The following is a 23,493-nucleotide window of genomic DNA, read 5'->3' as shown; positions in this document are numbered from 1 at the left end:
TCGTATTTATTTAGGAAATAATACATAATATAATTATCGAAGGAATTTATTTACAAAAATATACAATAAGTTATAATAAAAACAAATTTTCCGCGACAGCCAAGTTGATTAAGAAATTTTCTACAGCCGGTGGTAAATTCTTTTCCTTCAATGTTTGCGCTGAAACCATTTTTCTTCCATCGGGTCCTTGAACAACTGCCAGGGACGTTAGTTGATTCAATAGATCCTGAGTTTTGTCATTTATTTCAGATATTATTTGGGCTTCTGTATAGGTTTGATTTTCGCACAACTGGACCATGAATAAAGCTATTTCTTTATGCGTTTTTGTCATTGTGAGACTTTCTAAAAATAAACATAGTTTTCAGAGGCAGGAAATCTTTAATAGAATAAAAATTGCGTCAAATCCTTTGTTACCTTTTGCATGCGAGGCAACAGTAATCTCTCTAGCTGGAATGTTCACGAGCAGGTCAAACAGGTCTGTTTTTGATGAGATAGAGCTATTTCTACAGCCAGCAACGTAATGCGAATGTCTCTGCAGAAAATTTATTAGCTTGAAGTTTATAATAATGTTAGATTCTAAGGTGACTATTAGTCGATATACCTTCAATTCTGATAGTTCATCGTCGACCAGATCCACCCAAGGAAATAAATTATCAGTGACTTTACGATGTTTCATTAATGCAGGAAATAACCCAATCCATTTTAATAGTTGTTCCAAGCTATGATGATAGACTATTATTCTCTTCTTTAAAAGAAGGGCTGTGTATATTAGAATTGTTTCCAATTCGAATGTTTTAATTAATTCTTTGATATTAGTATTAACCGTAAAACAATGACTATTAAAGTCATCCGAAACAAATGTTCCGTTCTCTTGGGTAGAACACGATCCTTTTGTAAACACAGAAAGGTACAGCTGTAAGATTTCTGTTGGTTTCCCGGTCTTACAGTACATTTTGCTAAGGACTCTTGAAAGTACTTCGTATTTTCGTGGATTAAAGTCTTTCGCGAACAAAACCAATGCAAATTGTTTTACCTGTGTTGAAGACAATTCTCGTTTGTTTCCGGTAACTTCATTGCGTGCATGTATCTTCAATAAGTACAGTTACTTAGCTATTTTGTGTTTCAAAGGAATTATAACTTACTTGTGGCAATTTGTCCGAATCGAATACTTCGCTACAATGTATGTAGAACCAATCGTGCTTTTGCCTTGAAAATATGAATACTTGCGGAGAATTGTGTTCTAACTCCAAGTTACATTTTCTTGTGACAACTGCTTTTTGCGATTCCGATATTATTGGATAAGACCACGTCCATAACACATCACCGTTAGAATCTTTCTCTGAAATTTAAATCTAATGTAACGAATGCTGGAAAGAAAATAATAATTTTAAATATATGCGTAAGTCAAAGATTACCGATTATGCTACAAGAAAGTAAATCTGTAAGTGGAGCCATTTCAAGCAAGTATTATTAACGGATTCACCCATCAAATTATGTGAAAATAATTGAGAACCCAGTTAACAATTTAATCTCGTTTCGAGATAGTATCCCATTTCTACGTTTTGACGCAAGTAGTCATTAGAAACAGATAAACATAAGTTTTGGCAAGTTTGACATTTATTGAGGTTATGTTTGTTGGAAAGGGTGTATCATACATGGTCTATCGTGATAAAAAACATCTAGTGAAATTGTGTGAGATCGGTATGTGCTGCAGTCTGTGCGAAATATGGGAAACCACAGATGTCTTAGTTAGTTTTAAGTCCAAACGTTGAACGTACTGACATCGTATTCCTGATAATTTAAAACTATTCTAGTATTCGAATCGTCGAGAGTAAAAGAACGAACACGTTGTTTGTTATAATATAGTTTATTTACAATGTATAGTAACTTGACGGTTAAGAACAGAGCACCGGAAGGTATTCGAATTAGTTTTATTAAATTAATCAACAATTTTCGTATTTGGATCGCGTTATAACTTACTTAACCTATTAATTTCTTCTTATACGCTTAAATTTCCGTTGCATTTCCATGCGAATATTGATTTTAAAATTTTGTACAGGAAATTCGACGAAGAGCTTGAGCAGTCTTAACTGGAGCTTCCGGAAGAAAGGATTCGTCTATCACATATGTTGTCTATGTATGTACAAAAATATTTACAATTTTTCTTAATTAAGTGGCAGATTTCGAAAAGCTCAAAGGTTGGAAGGCTAACAAACGTTCGAGTTTTAATGATTTTTCAATATTTATCAACGGTTAAAGAAATCATCTGAAGCAATTAAGATTCGAGTAATAGATTTTTTTTTGTTGCCAAGCCTTTGTTGCTTTTATATCCGCCATTGAGCACGGTAGTGCAAACAAAAACTAACAATGACAATTAATTATACCGAAATACGAAATAATTGCACGCACTTATACAATATCATGACAATGCTTTGTTAAAATAAATTAATACTCGATGTCGTTTCTATCGTTCTATCGTAAAGTCGTGCAATACGTTTATTCGTGAATACCGATTAAAAATTCTTTGACTCGTAAATCAATCTTTTAGGCAAAAGTTTATTTACGAATAAGTTTCAAATTTATATCGGTCATTCGCGAATAAAATTTGTCGAACTCAGGCGCTTAGTGCATGCAATTTTGCTGTCACGAAAGACCGTGATAAATTGCGCCCTCGCGCGGCGTAAATGGCTAATGCATCCGTTCCAGAGGGCATTAGTCGATCATTTTTAACGAGCAAATTGCCAGTTGACTGTTCGGCGCTTTCCCAAAGGGCTTCGTTCCATCAGGAGCGCTGTATTTGTTCACTTGGTACGTCAGCATCGTTTCGTACCCGAACACGTCCATTCCGAGTTGCTGCGAACAAAATAAACAGACAGATTCGGCGTTAAGTCGTACGAATACGTAGTAAAGAATAGACTCCGCGGAAAGTAAAACTTCCGTGGCATTTCTCGAGACCGCGTGAAACGGTCACGGGGGGTGGGTGGGATTAGTGCTTTTAGCCAGTTGCCCCGGCGGGAATTTCAAAGACGATTCCGAAGTTAGATTGCTTCGACAGCAACGTTCGGCGCTTTACTTAAGAACTTTATGCTAGACAATACCCGGAACGGGCTGGAAAAGACGAAGGGCGTCCGCCATAACACTAACAATAAGCAAAGCCTTAACGGTCGAACGTTGTTACTCGAGTTATCTACTTTATACGTTTCATCCACGAAGAGGTCGACCTCTTCGAAAGAACGACATCGTTAAAAGAGATTCCACGGTGGCGGTTTCTTAAAATTGCAAGATTAACCGAACCTCGTGCCCGGCCGTGGCGAAACTTAAAACGATCGACGATGATTGCGTTTCGTGTTTCGCATTAATGAAACTTTCAAGAACGGTGCGCCGGTTTTTCGGTGTTAGGCTCGGCCAGCAACACGTGTCAAACGAAAGACGGAAATTCAACGCTTCGACGGCCATTGTCACGCGTACGTGACTTCACTGTTTCTATGAAAATGTACACGTAGCGATACTTATTTCAATATCGACGAGTCATATAAATTAATACAATCCATATTGTTTACTTGATGGTAAAATTGCGTGATATATAAATGTTTATGGAAAAGCAACGCGGCCATCGAAGTTTGGCCTCGCGCGATTAATTTTGCATTTGAAATTGGACTTTATCGTTGCAGTTGACGTCGAATTGCAAATAATCGATTAAATATGTAATTGATTAATGGCCAACGCGAACTGCTACTGTGTATAACGGCTCCCACGCTATTAAAACGATTTTGAATCGCTACCTGCGTGAGCGGACTGGTGTTCGTGGTAAATATTCCAGCGTACTCTTTCCTCTTGGCCAGTTCTAAACAATATTCCTCCATCTCTTTCATCAGTATCACGTTCTCGGCCGGGTTCATGTCGCTGCTGGTGGTCATCATGAAATTGTGGATTATTTGTCCCTTCCCTTTCGGTAGCTTTCGTTCGCGGATCGGCTCCTCCAGGTACTCCAGGAACTCGAAGACGATCGTTAACTTGGAGTCGAGTATCAGCTCGGGTTCGTCCCACAGGTCAAAGTTCAGGCCCACGCCGATCGTCCTGCCGTCCCGCGACGATTTCACCGCGAAGCTCAGGTTTTTCTCGACCAAAGGCCCCCAGAGTATCTCCATCATTAGGCGGTAGTCGTCCTTCGACACGTCCGGCATCAGCCATTGCTCCAAGTCCGCTTTGCTGTAGAAACTCTCCGTGATGATTCTACGGAATAATTTTTTACTTCGATCAGTAAATCCTTCGGCTGCGACATAGTAGAACAAGGTTGCTAGCAACGTCGTATGTTGCACATGTGGCAGGGGGAGAAGGGGGTAATGTGGCGTCGTTTTCCGTACTCGCCTTCAGAGGGCTATGCCCTCGTTTCTCTCGCAAGCGTTCGATTTTCTGCACCTGCTAGAATTTTTTTCTTGAAAGTGCGTAGGATTTCGGGGGTATGTGTATCGGCCAAAAATGATCGTAATTGACCCGTGCAACCAAAAATAATTTTTTTAGAACGATTTGAAATTTTTTAATTTTGTCGAAAAATTTCACAGCTTCTCGAATTTTTTTCTTGAAAGTTGCTGGGATTTCGAGGGTATGTCTAATGAACAAAAATTATTGTAATTGACCCCCACAAGCGAAAATAATTTTTTCAGAACGATTTGTACAAATTTTTTCTTGCCGAAAAATTTAGGCACCTACCCCCTGTCGATTTTTCTTAAAAATCGTTTTTCATTTTTAATCATTTTGTTTGTCGAGCTACGGAAAAGTTGTCTAATACTTTTTTGTAGGCACCGATGAGCTCTACTTCAGAAAAAAGTTTCATTGAAATTTATTCATTATTGTAAGAGTTATGGCTGTTTGAAAATTGGACCATTTTTATGGGGATTTTCTTATTTTGCGGGTTCAAGGATCAACTTTTCGAATATTTTTAGAGTTTCCACATATTCTCCGCCAAAATACGCGTTGTTTGCCGTTTGGAACATTAAAATCGACCAATCCGTTCAGGAGTTATGACGTTTTAAAGATTCGCATGAAATTTCAGGGAAGCATTTCCGGTCTCCCATTAGATTTTCGGTAAAGAATTTTTTTCTCGACAATGCGCAGGATTTCGGGGGTATGTTTATTCACCAAAAATGATTGCAATTGACCCCTGCGACCGAAAATAATTTTTCCTGAATGATTTGAAACTTTTTAATTTTGTCGAAAATTTTCACACCTTCTCGAATTTTTTTCATGAAAGTGGCTAGGATTTCGAGGGTATGTGTATCGACAAAAAATGATCGTAATTGACCCGTACAACAAAAAATAATTTTTTTATAACGATTTAAAAATTTTTAATTTTGTCAAAAAATTTCACACTTTCTCGAATTTTTTTCTCGAAAGCGCGTAGAATCTTTGGGTTATGTCCCAGTATTAAGGGTCGAAATGTAAGTCGGTTGGTGGTACCTACTCGATCGTATCCTCTTTGTGGCTATCGTTCAACATTTCGAATCGATGCTCCTCCTCGTTGAGATTGTTCTCCGGCGGCGTGTCGTCTGTGCTGATCTTCATACGGTTGAGCACCTCGGACAGATTCTTCGCCGTGATAAATTCCGTGATACCTATCTCGTAACCTTGATCCCTCAGCTTCGTTACGGTGTAGATCGAGTTCAAGGAGTTTCCACCCAGCTCGTAGAAATTTGCATCGAGCGTGACGTTCGCACGTGCGCCACGTCCTATCACCGACGCCACCGTGGGGAACAGGACCGACGCTTTTTCAAGATCCTTCTCAGGGACGCCTTCGTAATCGCAATTCACGTAGTCGTCGCTCTCTACGACACGGGAGCAGAGAAAAATGTGAAAACGAATATGGTAATTTCCAAGATTTCTTTTCCAAGACGACATTCTCGGCAAGGTCGACAACGAACGCCATTTATAATTTGATCTCTCGTTACCATTGTTGATGTTGGAGGATTCGTACTGCTTCAAAAGTGTCTGACGATCCGTCTTCCCGTTCGTTAACAACGGTATGTTGTCCACGACGACGATCTGTGGCTGCATGTACAGTGGCAAAGTAGCTTGCAGATACGTTTCTACTTTCTCCGCGCAACACTGACCGTTCGTAGTAGTCACGAAAGCGAGTAGCGTCTGAGAAGAACATTTACAAAATCAAACTTTGTTGGAGTCCAAGGAAGACCACCAGTCAGTGGCGTAGACTCGTTTAATATCAATGGGCTTACAGCTTCTACTGGGGGTACAAGAAGGCCCTTTTATGGGGTTTTCTCCCTATTTATCGGTTTGTACAAGAGGGGAAAGGGAGCCTGATGACTACTCCAGTAGCACACGGTCCTAGTGTTGATGACTAAGACTGTGCCCTAGTGTCTACAATCTAGGGTACACTGACTTTGCACGGCCTTACTCAGCGATGTGACCCAAGGGGAACAATACTATGATTCGTGCGTGTCATCCAACAACTTGTAGCTTCCGTGACTCGTTTTAGACAGCGTACCTGGGACAATTCTCCCGGTTTGTAGCAGAGAACGACCACTTCGTCGACGCCTGGCGCCCTGGACACAGCTTTCTCCACCTCCGTGAGGTCCACGCGATGTCCACGTACTTTTATCTGCGAGTCTACGCGCCCTTCGTAGATGAGAACCCCCTTCGATATCCTGGCGTAGTCGCCCGTTCGATAGATCCTCGAATACTCTGTTCATAAGCAGACACTGTTGTATCAATGCACACGGTTAGGGCTACTGCTTAATTCCAATCTTGTCAACGTGTTAGCGACGACTTATTTGTAAGGGACCTCGAGGGCAATTAGCTCCCTAGTTATGATAGGGACTTAGCCTAAGTGGGGCCCCAAGAGGGATAGTTGCAAGGACACAATTCAGATGCCTGTCGATGGCTGGTGACTCGAAGTCACGCAGCTATCAGGCGTCATAGGACCCAACGTTGTCTTGCTTTAACACTATATTGCCCAAGGAAGTCATTTCGACTGCTTTTTAATTTCAATTAGAAAAACAATTATGTATACAATGACACAATTTCTTAGAATTTCGTGACTTTTTGTACAACATATAAATGCGTTTATTAATAATTGTAGTTACCAAAAGTAGCCATTTTGACTGCTTGGAAAATTTTAAATAATCAAATGACTCTTATTTTTTTCATTTTTCGTTTTCATTTTTGTTTCGATTACCGACGCACGATAACATACAAGTACACGATAAATTGTCGATTTTTTTTCAATAAGCTAAAGTAGTACTTGTTAGTCGAATCTTTATGCAGTGATACTTGTTCCAACAAGTTGTTTATTTTATTTCTTTTGCCCCCTAAATTCATAATATTAAAAATTAATTTTAAAGAAATTTCTTTACACATTGGTGATTCATTCACAATGCAGTCATTTTGACTACTTTTGGGCAATATAAGTATATACTGAGTTTCAGTCTTTCTAGTGTTAAAAAATAGGAACTCTGTTCCTTGAGGACTAAGCTTGACCTCTTGGCACTGAGTAGAGTTGTTCTTTCAAAATTTTTAACAAACGAATAGTATAAAACTTTGATATTATTACTTCTATTTACATAGAAGTTTTGATGATTGTTGACGAATATAGAAATTAAAATTTGAATAACAGTTTTCTAACAGAATTTATAGGGATTTGAGCCCTTCCAAGTTTGCCCACTGACCACTATTGTATATAAATCAAGAACCTCGTTATCTTTGGAAGTGGAAATGCTATAGGGGATGATCTAAACACGCGACGACGAGGGGAGATGGCTAAATATCTAAGCCAGGGAGGAAAAGAGAGTGGTAAGGATCGCTGGATCTAGATTGGGGGATCAAAGACGAGATAGGACGATATCGAGTAGAAGAACTGAAAAGGATATGTAGGATTCCGGAAATAGAAGCGTTTTTGGAGCATTTAATTTTAGTATAAATAATTACTCTTTTATATTAATTATTTCAAGATTATGAATTTCTAGAATTATTATTAAAAATGGAAAAATTATTGGAAATGGAAAGGATATGTAGGATTTCGGAAATAGAAGCGTTTTGGGAGCATTTAATTTTAGTATAAATAATTACTCTTTTATATTAATTATTTCAAGATTATGAATTTCTAGAATTATTATTAAAAATGGAAAAATTATTGGAAATGGAAAGGATATGTAGGATTTCGGAAATAGAAGCGTTTTGAGAGCATTTAATTGTAGTGTAAATAATTATTCTTTTGTATTAATTATTTCAAGATTATGAATTTCTAGAATTATTATTAAAAATGGAAAAATTATTGGAAATGGAAAGGATATGTAGGATTTCGGAAATAGAAGCGTTTCGAGAGCATTTAATTGTAGTGTAAATAATTATTCTTTTGTATTAATTATTTCAAGATTATGAATTTCTAGAATTATTATTAAAAATGGAAAAATTATTGGAAATGGAAAGGATATGTAGGATTTCGGAAATAGAAGCGTTTTGGGAGCATTTAATTTTAGTATAAATAATTATTCTTTTATATTAATTATTTCAAGATTATGAATTTCTAGAATTATTATTAAAAATGGAAAAATTATTGGAAATGGAAAGGATATGTAGGATTTCGGAAATAGAAGCGTTTTGGGAGCATTTAATTTTAGTATAAATAATTATTCTTTTGTATTAATTATTTCAAGAGTATGAATTTCTAGAATTATTATTATTTCATTAAATATAATTAATTCCCAAAATTTCCAATAACGAATCAAAGCTAATTAAATGTTCGTTACTCCTCGAACAGAACAAAGAATTTCAATTATAGAGATATTTGAAGTGCATAAAATTTCTTGAAACATCGAATTACAATTGGCTCCTGAAGAACAGAAAAATATATTCTATTCTATTCGTTTTAAATGCGAGGAATGCTCGCGGAAAACTTCTTATTCATTATCCTCGATCACACGTGGTTAATACAAGTGTTTACAGTCGTCGGTGCGTTTAGATAACCAGTAGCCAGGTAGTAAATAACGATGTGAGCGACAAAAAGCAGACAATAGACGGGAAGAACGCGACGATGAACACCGTACACGAGGAAGGGGGGGCAACGGGGGGACGCAGAAAAATTTCGTTTTTCTGTTCGAACCCGGCGATCCTTCTCCTCCTCGCTTTCATTAATAATGCATCGCCCCGGCGAGACGCGTCGAGGATAAATAAATTTTCGCCCGTGATTTATGGACGATCCCGCCGCGCACGCGCGTCACCGCGAACGGTAAAAACGCGGGATTCCCACTCGCGAATGCTACATTGCTTAACGAGATTATACGCGGGGAGAAAAAAAAAAAAAGGAAACGCGTTAAATCATGCTCGCCAAGAAATACGATATACGTCGGCGATCCGTTTTCGAAACCGGGTAACGCGAGTCCTCGAACAAGATCTGCGCAGCTGTTCGATAAACCTGGCGTCGCTTCGAAAGAAGTTATCCTTTGCTTCAAGACAGTTTCCTTAATCAATTCTACGAAGTTAATTAATTCGTTCCTCGAGAGTCAACGGATCCGTAGATACGCGGACGTGACCGTCCCGCGTATGGTATTGCGCTACGTTTTTTTTTTCTTGCGTCTTCCCGACGTCGAGAAAAATAATCGGTTCGCTGTCGCAGTGCCCCGCATGTGGGTCACCGTCGACTCAACGTATGGGTCAACGTCACGCGCGCGCGACAATACGCCACGGTTACGCGGAGCACGATATCGATGGATCGTAAGAGTCGATCGAGTCTCTCGGTGAAGTTTTTATTTTTTTTTTTTTTTTTTTCAAACTTTAGCGTCCGTCGAGGATTTTTCGAGGTATTAAAACTCCTGTAATTATCGGGTGGGAGGAAGTTCGTCGCGTGTTCGTTAGGGGCAGCTAGCAATCAACGAGTTCTTATCGTATTAAGTATTAAGTTTTGCCTCTCTCGATGTACTATTGAAGCACTTGTATTCGTTATAATGTTTCAGGATAGCGAGTACGTTTCGAATTTAATTCGGAGTGGATGTTAGTTTGCAATTTGTGGACTTTCCAAAGGCTGAAATTATCAGTAATTGAAAAGTAGTTTATAAGTTCTCGATCCAATTGAAATCTCCGAATGAGAACTATCGGAGAACAGCTTTGAAATCTGGCCTCGAGGCTCCGCGTATCTCCTCGGGGATCGTCTAGTTCGGTCGATGATAATATTTGGAAGCGACATTTGTACCTGGATCGATGGCGTGAGGGTTGTCGAGGAACTTGCGAGAGTCGTTGTCGCGTATATATCCGGCTGCTAGGTTCCTTCCAGCCACTATCAGTTCACCGACGTCTCCTTGGGGCACCAGACGCATTTCTTTGTTTACTAGATAGACGATGCAATTGTCCAACGGCTTTCCTATAGGTAAAAGATTATTTCTTTTCCTCAAATCCCTCTGTTTGACCCCTTTTGGTACTTTAACGAGTCTGACTCGTGACGAAGATTTTGGACTAAACATAAATATCACGAGCCAGACTCGTGGATAGCTAAACACGTTCGTGATTGAGTTTTAGTTCCTAAAACGCCACAAGAGTTGCTCACGATTCTTATCCCAGACCTAACTCAAACCTAACCCAGATCTAACCCAGACCTAACCCAGACGTAATCCAGACCTAACCCAGACCTAACCCAGACCTAACTCAGATCTAACCCAGACCTAACCCAGACCTAACTCAGATCTAACCCAGACCTAACCCAAACCTAACCCAGACCTAATCCAGACCTAACCCAGACCTAACCCAAACCTAAAGATTTAATTGAACAGACCAGACTGATACTAAACTGCTTCGTGACAGAGACTGGGTTAGGTCTGGGTTAGATCTGGGTTAGGTCTGGATTAGATCTAAGTTAGGTTTGGGTTAGGTCTGGGTTAGGTCTGGGTTAGGTTTGGGTTAGGTCTGGGATAAGCTAACCCAGACCTAACCCAAACCTAACTTAGATCTAATCCAGACCTAACCCAGATCTAACTCAGATCTAATCCAGACCTAACCCAGACCTAACCCAGAGCTAAATCAGATCTAATCCAGACCTAACCCAGACCTAACCCAAACCTAACTTAGATCTAATCCAGACCTAACCCAGATCTAACTCAGATCTAATCCAGACCTAACCCAGACCTAACCCAGAGCTAAATCAGATCTAATCCAGACCTAACCCAGACCTAACCCAGAGCTAAATCAGATCTAATCCAGACCTAACCCAGATCTAACTCAGATCTAACCCAGATCTAACCCAGACCTAACCCAGTCTCTGTCACGAAGCAGTTTAGTATCAGTCTGGTCTGTTCAATTAAATCTTTAGGTTTGGGTTAGGTCTTGGTTAGGGTCCTATATTTTTGCATATTAAATGCATTCTGTAGTTTCTTAAGAATTCAAATTTCCCCCAAATGCATAAACATCCGCAGTCTAATTATTATATTACTCTGATTCATAATTACCAGCACGTTATTGCTACTTTGATTTCTCGAGTTCTGAAAATTCAATCTACGTTACCTATGGGAACTTTTTCCGCGGACTGTAGCTGATTACGATTGTCGATCAGGTGGTAGGTGACGTCGCCCATGATCTCGGTGCTTCCGTAAAAGTTGGCCAAAACTTTGTCGTTGTCGCGGAACGTGGCGAAAAACTGGTCCGCCAGCGCGACTGGTAGCGTTTCACCGGAGCATATCCATAACTTCAACGAGCGGAGTACGTTGTCCTTGTCCTGGAACGAGGATTAAATTCAATTACGATATGACTGACGGTTAAATTGGATAATTACTGTACACACGGCCGTTTCAAATTATATACTTAGAGGATACTTAAGAGTAATGACTGGCTCGAGCGTTTAATTGAAACATCCAACGCGAGGAGCGCCGTGATTTATCGCGTCTAAATAGGTTCGCGTTTCCCTGCCCAAAAGTTACACTTTGGACTATATTACACAGGGTGTAAACGATAACTTTGGCAAAAATCATAGGGTAAGTAGAGGTCCCATAGGCAAGTATTTCGAGCATGGGAACCCGTGCCCGGAAATGCACCAGTAAAGAATAACGGCCATCTTTAATTTTGGTCTCTCGCGCCTGATGGGTAGGCAAGCTTTTTTTAGTTTAATGTTTCTTTAAATGTTTACGTTGTTCATCGTAAAACTTTCAATGGTTGTCATCTTTGTCACCTACACGACTGACCCACCTCAAAAGAAATAGCTTCCAGTACGATGGGTTTTCAGATGAGAAGTTAAAGATCGCCGTAATTTTTTACTGGTGCATTTCCCATGCTTGAAATACTTGCCTATGGGGCCTCTACTTACCCTATGATTTTTGCCAAAGTTATCGTTTACATCCTGTATATAATAAGTATATTAAAATTAGTGGTGGATCCAGAAGGAGGAAATAAAATGGCAAAATTTGAAAATCGTATTGTAAAAATTCTGATAACAAATCTTTGTGATTGGACGAATGTAACAAGTATCACAGACACGTTACTCACCCGTAGACTCAGGTACATGAGCATGGAGTGCAGTAAGGAAGGCACCAGTACCAATCGTTGAATCTGAAACAGTGGACAAATTGAACTCCCACAGGTATAGCTTTGAAAATAAACAGTCAACAAACAATGAAACAATTCCTCATTGATCTTGAGAGTCTAGATGCTCTTGGTCCATCGATAGTTCGCGTAAGACATTCTAAATACGGTAGTACCCTCGTTTTATGCGACGAAACTAGGACCTCCAAGTGGCTTGAAAGCGGGGTAAGACTTTCGTCGCTTCGAATCAACATTATTTGATAGTATCGTCGACGAATTTCACTTAAATTATTCAGGGACAGTTGTACGCGTCGTAGCGTATCGTTCGTACTGAATAAATATGTAGAAAGCAAACGAGATTGTCACTTGAATCCGGGCAACGTAACTTGTAAGCGGGTACCAGCGTGTATCGTCGCTGTCTAACCTTGTGCTTGTCCAGCACTTGCACGAATATCTCTGGATCCTTCGTAACGTGTTTGGGGACGACCACCAGGGTACGGCCCTGCAGAAGGGGCCCCCAAATCTCAGAGACACTGTCGACGAAGGTCAGGGACGTCTTGAAGACGCAGTGTTTCTCGTTCGACGCGTAGGGTAGCTCGCGCCATTGCCATTTCAATCGATTCAACACGGTCGCGTGTGGAAGAAGCACCCCTTTAAATAAACAAAAAACCATCAAAAAAGGAGCCCTCTAAAATCGAGTCTCTTCGTACAAATACTCAAATTAAAAATCACGAACTGCAATTTTGTTTGTTTACCTTTCGGTGTGCCCGTGCTACCGGAAGTGTAGAGAACGATGGCGAATTGTTCGGGGTCCTCATGATGGTCCAAGTTCCCATTCTCCTCGCAACGACTTCGATTCACCAGCTGATCGTACGTGATCGCGATCCTGCCCTCGTAGATCGACGAATCGGCTGGAAGATTTACGACAGTCGGAGTTTAATGCGAATTTTTTAAGCATCCCTCGACCAAGCGAGAATATGGCTGTCGATTATAGTCTGTCCGCCTCGGGACAAGCATTCAGGAAGTCGTTGGAAGGAGCGGGGTTGCTATCTCGGTTCGACCTTAAATCGCGCGGGTGATTTGCATAGGCGTCAAGGCTCTTTCGTTTACCGCGTTCGCGAGGAATCGCTTTGGAGCGCGGACGTAAAGGTGAACTACATACTTTCGTGCTGTTCTTAACCTTCTCCGCGTGAATAATGACTCTCGGTGCTTCAAAACCAGCGAAACTGACGAATGTTCCACGGCATCCGGGATCGACACTTTACTTTATGCAACTGTTACGAAAAATTAGAATTCTAGCACATTCAGGGGGAGGAGGGGAAAGGGGGCTTTGTTGTTCTTAAAGTAGCCCTTTTGCAGATCATATTTACTTGCAAATTATATTTGTCAGAGGAGAGGGTAGCTAATTTTCTTCTGGGCCTGCTAGTTGAGGGCTCATTCGGCCCTGGAAGGTCGATTTATGTTATAATATTTCTTCTTTTTTCTTGGAAACAAAACACACACTATAAATCGACCATCAGACACAAAACATTCAAACCAAAAGCGTGTATATAGGAATAGGTGGACCACTTGTGAGAAAGGTATAGATCGAGTGGCCCTCTATCGGTGAGTGCTGGAGGCGCGCCACGATATTACCATCAAACTTTCATTTTGGAACTAAAGCAATCGATTCTCAAGCAAAAACGTTAAAAGAAATAAATTCAAATGGGATTCATAATGCAAATTTTAAACTGTGTAGTTTAGAATTGTCTGAAATCAAAGTTTTGGTCTCGTGACTAATTTTACAAGACAAGATGACAAATTCTTGATATCCCCAGGTAATAAATTAATTTTTTATTTTGTCTGAAATCAAAGCTTTGGTCTCCTGACTAATTTTACAGGCTGAGATGATAAATTCTTGATATCCCCAGGTAATAAATTAATTTTTTTTTTGTAACAGAATGATGTTCCGGTGTGGCAGCGTCGACTCGTGGAAGAAGATGAATAGAAAGAAGGAGCTTGCTTACCACCTTCCTCCATGAGCACCATGAAAGGCCTCGCCTCCTGCAGAACGTGTTTCACCCTGGACATCGGGAACTCCGCGTCCAGAGGCAGGTAGGCCATTCCAGCTTTGATTATGGCGAGCAGCACCACCGGAAGTCGGTGGGACGGCTTCATGCAAACGGCCACCAGCGATTGCAAAGTGTTCTCGGGCTTCTCGCATTTTTTCAATACCCGCGCGATCCCGTTCGTCAGCTGATTCAGTTCCTCGTAGGTGAGCGTGTGCTCGTCGCCATTATCGTCTGCAAAATTGCAAATTAAATTGTCAGAAATATAATTAATCACAAATTATTTTTTGCCCCAAATAAAAAACGCGAGAATTTTTGTACTTTTCTCGGGATTTTCGATTTTAATCTGTTTCTAATTGTCGTGAAAATATATTTATAATTTTGCAACGTTGGATCATGCACGCTGGTGGCGCAAAAAAAGGTAATTCCGACGTCGGTGCGTTAATAGAGCGCGAAACGCACAGGTCGACGTTAATTGATTTCTAGTAACAGTCTTTTATTGTTTTTCCCCTGGCTCTTGTTCGCGTTCTTTTTTTGTACACCTCCCCTCCCTCTAATAACGCCAATGACACGTACCTTCGTAGTAGATCGCCAGCTGACTGGAATAATTTGCCGCGGTTTCATTGAATAATTTATGAAGCAAATCCTTCTCCTTGGTGCCGTCGGTCTGCCGGCCTTTCAAGACCGACTGCTGTAAAATGGTCCCCATCTGCGGGCAGACATTTTTGAGTTCCACACGGGGATGTCGTCTTTGGTCGATTGGCTCGATTAATCGTAAATCGAGCGTTTCGCGGAAAAACGACGCCGAGCGTCGCGGGGAAAAAAAACGCGCGAGCGGCCTCGTGATTTACGAGCAGCCTCGAAATCCCAAATGACAAATCAAACGCGCGACGCGTCGCCAGAGGCTAATAACTTTTACACGTTTTCTCTACGGTTACGCTGCTCGTGGAAAAAACGATTTCAATTACAGATCCTCGGGTAAAATTCTCTTACCTTTGCCGTTTCGATGTTCTACCATTTTGCTTAATTTGGGCAAACTAATTTCATCGACGTGTACGAAATGTACATTAAAAAAGTCGAAACAATTTTGTATATAGCAACAAGAATGATTTAGCAATTTTGTGTGTATTTTTTTATATTTTTTTTACGAGAAATCACGTGTTGACCGCTTATATGTGACTTTTAAGGACCTCCCTCTAAATATACGAAATGGATTTGAAAATTACAGTCGTAAACAATTTTGTATATAGCAACGATGACGATTAAGTAATTTTGTGTGTATTTTTTTATATTTTTTCTACAAGAAATCACGTGGTGCCCGCTTATATGTGACTTTTAAGGACCTCCTCTTAAATATACAAAATGCATTTGAAAATTACAGTCGAAACGATTTTGTATATAGCAACGAGGACGATTGAGCAATTTTGTGTGTATTTTTTTATATTTTTTTTACGAGAAATCACGTGTTGACCGCTTATATGTGACTTTTAAGGACCTCCCTCTAAATATACGAAATGGATTTGAAAATTACAGTCGTAAACAATTTTGTATATAGCAACGATCACGATTGAGCAATTTTGTGTGTATTTTTTATATTTTGTTTATAAGAAATCACGTGGTGCCCGTTTATATGTGACTTTTAAGAACCTCCCCCTAAATATACAAAATGCATTTGAAAATTACAGTCGAAACGATTTTGTATATAGCAACGAGGACGATTGAGCAATTTTGTGTGTATTTTTTTATATTTTTTTTACGAGAAATCACGTGTTGCCCGCTTATATGTGACTTTTAAGGACCTCCCTCTAAATATACGAAATGGATTTGAAAATTACAGTCGTAAACAATTTTGTATATAGCAACGATCACGATTGAGTAATTTTGTGTATTTTTTTTTATATTTTTTCTACAAGAAATCACGTGGTGCCCGCTTAAATGTAACTTTTAAGAACCTCCCCCTAAATATACAAAATACATTTGAAAATTAAAGACGAAACGATTTTGTGTACACCAACAAGGACGATTGAGCAATTTTGTGTGTATTTTTTTATATTTTTTTTATAAGAAATCACGTGGTGCCCGCTTATATGTAACTTTTAAGAACCTCCCCCTAAATATACAAAATACATTTGAAAATTAAAGACGAAACGATTTTGTGTACACCAACAAGGACGATTGAGCAATTTTGTGTGTATTTTGTTTACAAGGAACCCCATAGTGCCCGCATATATGTGAGTTTTGGAGCCCACCTTTGCTTACCATTTTATATAATTAAAAATTGATGGAAAATATCGATATAAAACGAATGGTTTATCGCCATTTTGTTTGGAAATTGAACAATAGTGCCCGCTTATATGTGAGTTTTGGAGCCCCCCTTTGTGTACCATTTTATGTAATATTTAATTGATGGAAAATAACGATATAAAACGAATGGTTTATCGCCATTTTGTTTGGAAATTGAACAATAGTGCCCGCTTATATGTGAGTTTTGGAGCCCCCCTTTGCTTACCAATTTATACCATTAAAAATTGATATAAAATAACGATATAAAACGAATGGTTTATCGCCATTTTGTTTGGAAATTGAACAATAGTGCCAGCTTATATGTGAGTTTTGGAGCCCCCCTTTGCTTACCATTTTGTATAATTAAAAACTGATGGAAAATAACGATATAAAACGAATGGTTTATCGCCATTTTGTTTGGAAATTGAACAATAGTGCCCGCTTATATGTGAGTTTTGGAGCCCCCCTTTGTGTACCATTTTATGTAATTAAAAATTGATGGAAAATAACGATATAAAACGAACGGTTTATCGCCATTTTGTTTGGAAATTGAACAATAGTGCCCGCTTATATGTGAGTTTTGGAGCCCCCCTTTGTGTACCATTTTATGTAATATTAAATTGATGGAAAATAACGATATAAAACGAATGGATTATTGCCATTTTGTTTGGAAATTTAAGAATAGTTTGCATCGGGAACGGGAGAGTTTAACGATAGCACAGGCAGGTGTGTTTGCGAAAGCGAGTCGAACCAGTCACCGGTTTCATAACGCGCTAGCATGGTTAACAATGAAATCGTTTGGCAGGTTGTAACAGTCCGGGGTGTATCCTTCGAGCATTTGAAAAAGAAAGCGCCTTAAGGTGATCCAGTTTCGTGCGAGACAACTGAAATGATCAACCTTGACGATTAGATCGGGATCGGGATCGTTTCTATCAATCGAAAACGAGAAATGTACGATAGCCGGTGACCTTCTCGGACGAGTTAACACCTACGTTCGAGGAAACGTGCTTGTGTTGCTTGAGTTCATGAATATTTAAATAACAGATCGTGATATTAAGATACTCCTAAATGATGGAAAGTACTCGTGGACGCGATCTCTCGCGATAAAATCTTGCGTTTTCGTTCTCGATTCCTAGATCAAAGATACCCTCGGATTTTTCTATGAATAAGAGACGAAGATCCCAGAAGATTTGTATCTAAAATGCACGTTGGAAGACTTACGACGCTCCCGGATAGTGTCTCAGCGTTCTCATTTTTTTCGCTGACTAGGCAGCTAATATTTTTAAAATTTTTCTCTCATTTATCGAGAACAGAGTAGCTTTTTTCAAACACTAAAAAGAATTTTTATCTCAAATCAAGGTAAAACTAACGAAAATAGCAAAGATAGCGTAACAAAAATATCGACTGATATTTAAATTCGAAGATGTTCGAGATTTAATCTCGAATTTGGAAACGATTTCACCGAAAGGTAATATCGAAGAAGCCACGCTACGAAGAATACACGTTCTCGTTGAAAACTTTCTCCACGAGCAACGTGACTAGTAACTATCGTGAACTTCAATAACCCCGTTAAATATAATTCTGTCTAACGCAATATAGGATCCGTTTATTTGACTTTTAGAAATGACTTTTAGAAAATATAGAAAGAAAAGAGCTCGACTCTCCAACTTTGATAACAGGCAAGAAAGAAAATAATAATTTTTTCCTTTTCAGTATCAATTTTGTAAAGTCATCGTGCGTGAATGTGTTTGGAAATAAAAATATTCGAAACATAGCGTTTGAGTTTTGTAGACAATTGATTTGACGGGGTTCCGAGGTTTCTGCTACTTGAACACGGCGATCACTTTATAAATTGTTGCGCCTAAACGATCGCCATTTATCTTCGTAACATACTTCGACTTAATCACTGGAATTCATCACTATATAAAGATAGCAATCGCAACTGTCTCGTTACCAACAGGCTAATGGGCAATCTAATTTGTATTGCCCAAGAGACCGTGTCAATTAAAACATTTTTCGCTACCTGGGCTGACCGCTTGCCTTTCCTGTCGCGAATCCGTTGCCTTTTTCACACCACGCGCAGAGATTCTCGGAAGTCCTGTCGATCGACTCCATTTTTCCTAAATTTCTTAATTCCAGCTAAGAAAATATCTATCTTAAAATAACCAGAATTTGCCAAAATAAAAGAACAGATCTATCAGCGTCAAAATCATTTGTATTCCTAAGAGTCGTCCAAAGAACGGATTTTTAGTCTGTTTCTGAAATCTGAATTTGTCAAAGAAAATATATTTATAGCTGCATCGATGCAATTTTTCCTGGGCGCCATTTTGGAGAATTGAAATTGTCCTTTTGATCAGAAAAATTTCTAAATTATATTGTAATGTGAAATATTAGTCGTGACAAAGTAAAGAAAAGAAATAGTTTCTGAATTTGTGTTCAAAGAAATTTATATAATATTTATAGAAGCCGCCCAGCTGCATCGATGCAATTTTTTCTGGGCCCCATTTTGGAGAATTAAAATTGTCTCTTTGATCAGAAAAATTTCTAAATTATATTGTAATGTGAAATATTAGTCGTGACAAAGTAAAGAAAAGAAATAGTTTCTGAATTTGTGCTCAAAGAAATTTATATAATATGTATCGATGCAATTTTTTCTGGGCGCCATTTTGGAGAATTAAAATTGTTCCTTCGATCAGAAAAATGTCTGAAATATTGTAATGTGAAATACTAGTCGAAAATGGTTATTTTCAAATTCCTAGAGAAGCATTGTATATATATTTAATCCAAATCAGCTGCTGATTTTCTGTAATTTATAATTCTCTATCGATAAGTGTATTCAGACAGTCTTAATGTAGGTATATATCCTAATTGTATTACGCATTTATATGCGTTGCTAATAATCCTGTAGAGGCTTACACAGCATTCAATAAAAAAAAAAAAAAAAAAAAATAAACAAATAAATAAATACTAGTCGCGACAAAGTAGTGGAAAAAAAATAATATTTCGATAGTTTGTTCTGTCGAATGGATGCTTCTGAGGACGAGTCGCGGAACAATGGCAGCAAAAATTCGCGGATAAAGATCCGGTGCAGCGCGCCTTTCGAAACGGGACCACGGGGCCGCGCGTTCCAACGGAAATTGGCAGAGCGAAATACAAATGCGCACGATGCATTACATAACTATCTGCTATGCAATAGTTGCAAAGAAACGAAAAGTACGCGTTCCGCTCGATGAAAGTGTTTGGCGGTTGGATTGCGTCCGCGCGTTCTTTATGGCAATTATTGAAAATCATAGTCGTAAATCAGCCCCGCGTGCAGCTATATAATTTACTTCGAAATTGTCGAATCGACGTACTCGTCGTAAAGTGTACACATTCCGAATTTCTCCATTAATATTCTACTTCGAATTTAACGCGTCAAAATGATATTTTCCGTCATTCTCTGGGTTTTAGTTTTATTTTATTTTACACAGGCTGAGTCTCGTAACCTGTTACCTGACGATTGTAAACGATTTACCGATTAGTTGCACGAAAAAAGTGTTTTTTTTTTAATAATTGTTGAGTTATTTGAAGTCGTCGGGTTACAAGACTCGTAAAATGTTTTGGAGCGACTTTTCTCGGTGAACGAAACATTCTCACGCAATTATTGAACCTGTCTACTCGTTTTATTGCCGCCACGATACAATCTGGAAGCACATTTTCTTCGACAGGCTCTATTACCTTATTACTTTCATTTAACGGATCGTAGATCGTGTCGATCGACTGGAAACCTTTCGACCCCTCGCGATTCGATCGTTTCAAGCAGATTTTATCAACGTCCCAACTCGAACTTCCATGTTTCACGAGAAATTTGAAAAAAGTGTAGTTTTTTAAAATTAAAAACTCAAGTTACAAGTTACGTAAGTTCTAGTGGTTCCTTTGGTCGATTATTCGGAGGATTTCAACATCAATCGCGAGGTCATTAATCCAGCAGTATCAGGGTTAGATAGAGATGATCGAGCATCCGTATTTTAGGATCATTCACGCGCTAACGAAAGAATGCTGTTTGAAAACTCTCGCAAAGATGACTACTTCAGAACGATCCTTTTCTCAACCATAGACAGTTACGACGACCCATCAGGCACCTCGGTTGTCAGGTATTATTATGGTAAACTATGGGCTTCGACTAGAATTTTAATCGACATGTAGAAATGTGGGATCAATATGAACGTAACAACACCTCGAGTTCGACGAGTGAATTGCTTTACGACTCTGATTACGCTGATGAACCAATCGTTCCGTTACCAACGATATTTCAGATCGTTGGTCCAGAAGAATTCGTGCTCGTGGAGACCAAACTCATTCGTGACGTTGATTTCAGCTGATAAGATGACAGAGTTTGTTAAGGTAGCCTCAGAGAAAGCATGATGGACTGACTTTGTTGATTCGTCAACAGTTTTCGATGAGATTTGTAAGCGAGGGTGGTTCCTCATCGTGATTCGCTATAAGATCGTTCAGTTTTACTCGTTATAAGATCAAATTCGTTTTTACACCGTAAATCGTATATTTTATACCCGTTAATTTGAGAACGTCGAACGACACGAGCTCGTAAGATCGTAATAACATCAAATTTGTTTATTAAACTCGACTCCATCACTGATCCCCGCACATCACTCGACAGTTCCAACGTTTCGTTCACTCACCTCAGAAGTACTTTCTCACGGATCCCGGGTTCGCCTATCCTCGCCTTTTGTCTTCCCTATACACGGTGTTCAAGTGTAAAAGAATCCACGATACGGACTACACTTCGTATCTTCGAGTTCAAGAGTCGATTTTCACTTTTTCCCCCACACTGTTGTCCCGATCTCCAACCACGAACTCCCTTTTCTATTCCGTCGATCTTCCGTTTCCTCCGTTCGCTCGAGTTCCCCCAACGTGAGATTTTCATTTATCGATTCCTGGACCCTCGAAGCGATTTCGATCGATTTTTGGTGCTCGTCGGTTCGATGCTCGTCGAGATCAAAGCGACGCGCGCACAGTCAGTCGCGGATCTCGCGCGGATACGACGGAACGCGGTTCCTCGGGACGCAATTCGATGATCTTACGCCGGTTCTCGGTCATCACCGGCCCGATTACTCGGTGAGAATGTCTCCTCCCGTTGACGTGGCATGTGCTTTTATATGGAACCGGTTACGAGGACCCTGAATTGTTCGTTGTCCCCCATCCTGCCACCACCATCTCTGCATCTTTTGTGCCGCTGTTGCTGCTGCACCGGCTGGCCCCCTTCGACGTCGTCCACTTGCATCGAACCGCTCGCTACTTCCTCCGTGTGTGTTTCCTCTCTTCGACGGCTATACGCTTTCGGAGCCTCTCAAACTGCTTCGGTCTCACAAAAGCATTTACACGGCCTACGAAACGAAAACAAATCCTTATTTTGCTCGAATCACCAATTTGAAGCGACCTTAATAATAAAAAAAAAAAAATAGTAAAATCGTGAGATGTAAAATTGAAACAGAAGCGAAGGGAAGCTTTCGTGTAGCCTATAAAATTGAAACAAATTTTTATTTTTGAGTTTAATACCTTGTTTGAACCACCGATTTGAAGCAACCTTAATATAGTAAAATCGTGAGATGTAAAATTGAAACAGAAACAAAGAGAAGCTTTCGTGTAGCCTGTAAAATGAAAAGAAATTTTTATTTTTGAGTTTAACACCTTGTTTGAAGCAGCAATTTGAAGCGACCTTAATAATAAAAAAAAAAAAAAATAGTAAGATCGTGAGATATAAAATTGAAACAGAACCAAAGAGAAGCTTTTATGTAGCCTATAGAATAGAAACAAATTTTTATTTTTGACTTTAACACCTTGAGTGAAGCATCAATTTGAAACAACCTTAATAAAAAAAAACAATAATAAGATTGTGAAACGTAACATTGAAATAGAAACAAAAAGTAAAAAGTATACAAATTTTTACTTTTTAGAAATTATTTTTGCTTTTTAGAAATTATTTTTACTATCTCGATATTTGTGTTTTGTAGAATATTTCCCCATTTTGCCACGAACGCGGTTTATCGATCGCGCTGTTTTTTTTGTCCCACTCGGAAACATAAATGGGGAAAATCACGTCGTTTGCGCGTATTACATTACTATAAAGGTCGAGTGTATTAAAAAGATAACAGTAATTATTGGGAGGCATAAACAAGAAATGTAACAGATAACAGAATCATACGGACTCGTAACGTAAGCGGAAACATAAATATGTACGACTTTACGATCTCGTCTAATGCATAGTTTGCTCGAACGTGTACGAGAAGTCATCGAATTATTGAAACACGAATTTTAAAGAATTATGCAAGATTAGAGAACAAACGAAAAATTTATTTATTTTATTTTGCTTTTCTTTAGGCAACAAAATTAGAAATTTGGTAACCTTCGATTTCTCTCGAAAATAATAATTTGTAGGTCGTTAAAAATTGTTGATAAATTCAGAAAATTTTAATCAAAGTTCAATTCCATAAATAACCTTCGATTTTTCTCGAAAATAATAATTGTAGGTCGTTAAAAATTGTTGATAAATTCAGAAAATGCATAGAAAAATCGAAGTTCAATTGTGTTTACTCTTTTTTGATAGTCTCGAATCTGCTAACGTTAGCACTAAAAACTCGATTGTGCATATTGC

At 39.0% G+C, this 23,493-nt stretch overlaps 2 protein-coding genes across 2 annotated transcripts; both read right to left on the bottom strand.

Moving 5' to 3' along the window:
- Window positions 1-70: 70 nt before the first annotated feature.
- On the bottom strand, window positions 71-1,628 carry LOC122395348 (DENN domain-containing protein 10-like). Its single transcript, XM_043392834.1, has 5 exons — window positions 1,416-1,628; window positions 1,143-1,339; window positions 602-1,033; window positions 415-532; window positions 71-342 (listed from the first exon to the last, which is right to left on the bottom strand). Exons 1-5 carry the CDS (start codon window positions 1,453-1,455, stop codon window positions 71-73), a joined length of 1,059 nt encoding a protein of 352 aa, XP_043248769.1. The 5' UTR covers window positions 1,456-1,628.
- Window positions 1,629-1,899: 271 nt separating this feature from the next.
- Window positions 1,900-21,955, bottom strand: LOC122395345 (mycosubtilin synthase subunit C). Its single transcript, XM_043392830.1, has 13 exons — window positions 21,521-21,955; window positions 15,135-15,267; window positions 14,517-14,792; window positions 13,266-13,421; window positions 12,935-13,161; window positions 12,475-12,537; window positions 11,500-11,710; window positions 10,199-10,366; window positions 6,500-6,696; window positions 5,946-6,138; window positions 5,462-5,822; window positions 3,783-4,233; window positions 1,900-2,853 (listed from the first exon to the last, which is right to left on the bottom strand). Exons 2-13 carry the CDS (start codon window positions 15,265-15,267, stop codon window positions 2,713-2,715), a joined length of 2,577 nt encoding a protein of 858 aa, XP_043248765.1. The 5' UTR covers window positions 21,521-21,955; the 3' UTR covers window positions 1,900-2,712.
- Between the last annotated feature and the right edge of the window lie 1,538 nt (window positions 21,956-23,493).

Source organism: Colletes gigas, unplaced genomic scaffold (genome assembly GCF_013123115.1).
Source record: "Colletes gigas isolate AHSC1104 unplaced genomic scaffold, ASM1312311v1 Colletes_gigas_Sc00005, whole genome shotgun sequence".
Lineage (NCBI taxonomy): Eukaryota > Metazoa > Arthropoda > Insecta > Hymenoptera > Colletidae > Colletes > Colletes gigas.
Note: the sequence above shows the minus strand (reverse complement) of the source record. Positions and strands in the feature narration are given on the sequence as shown.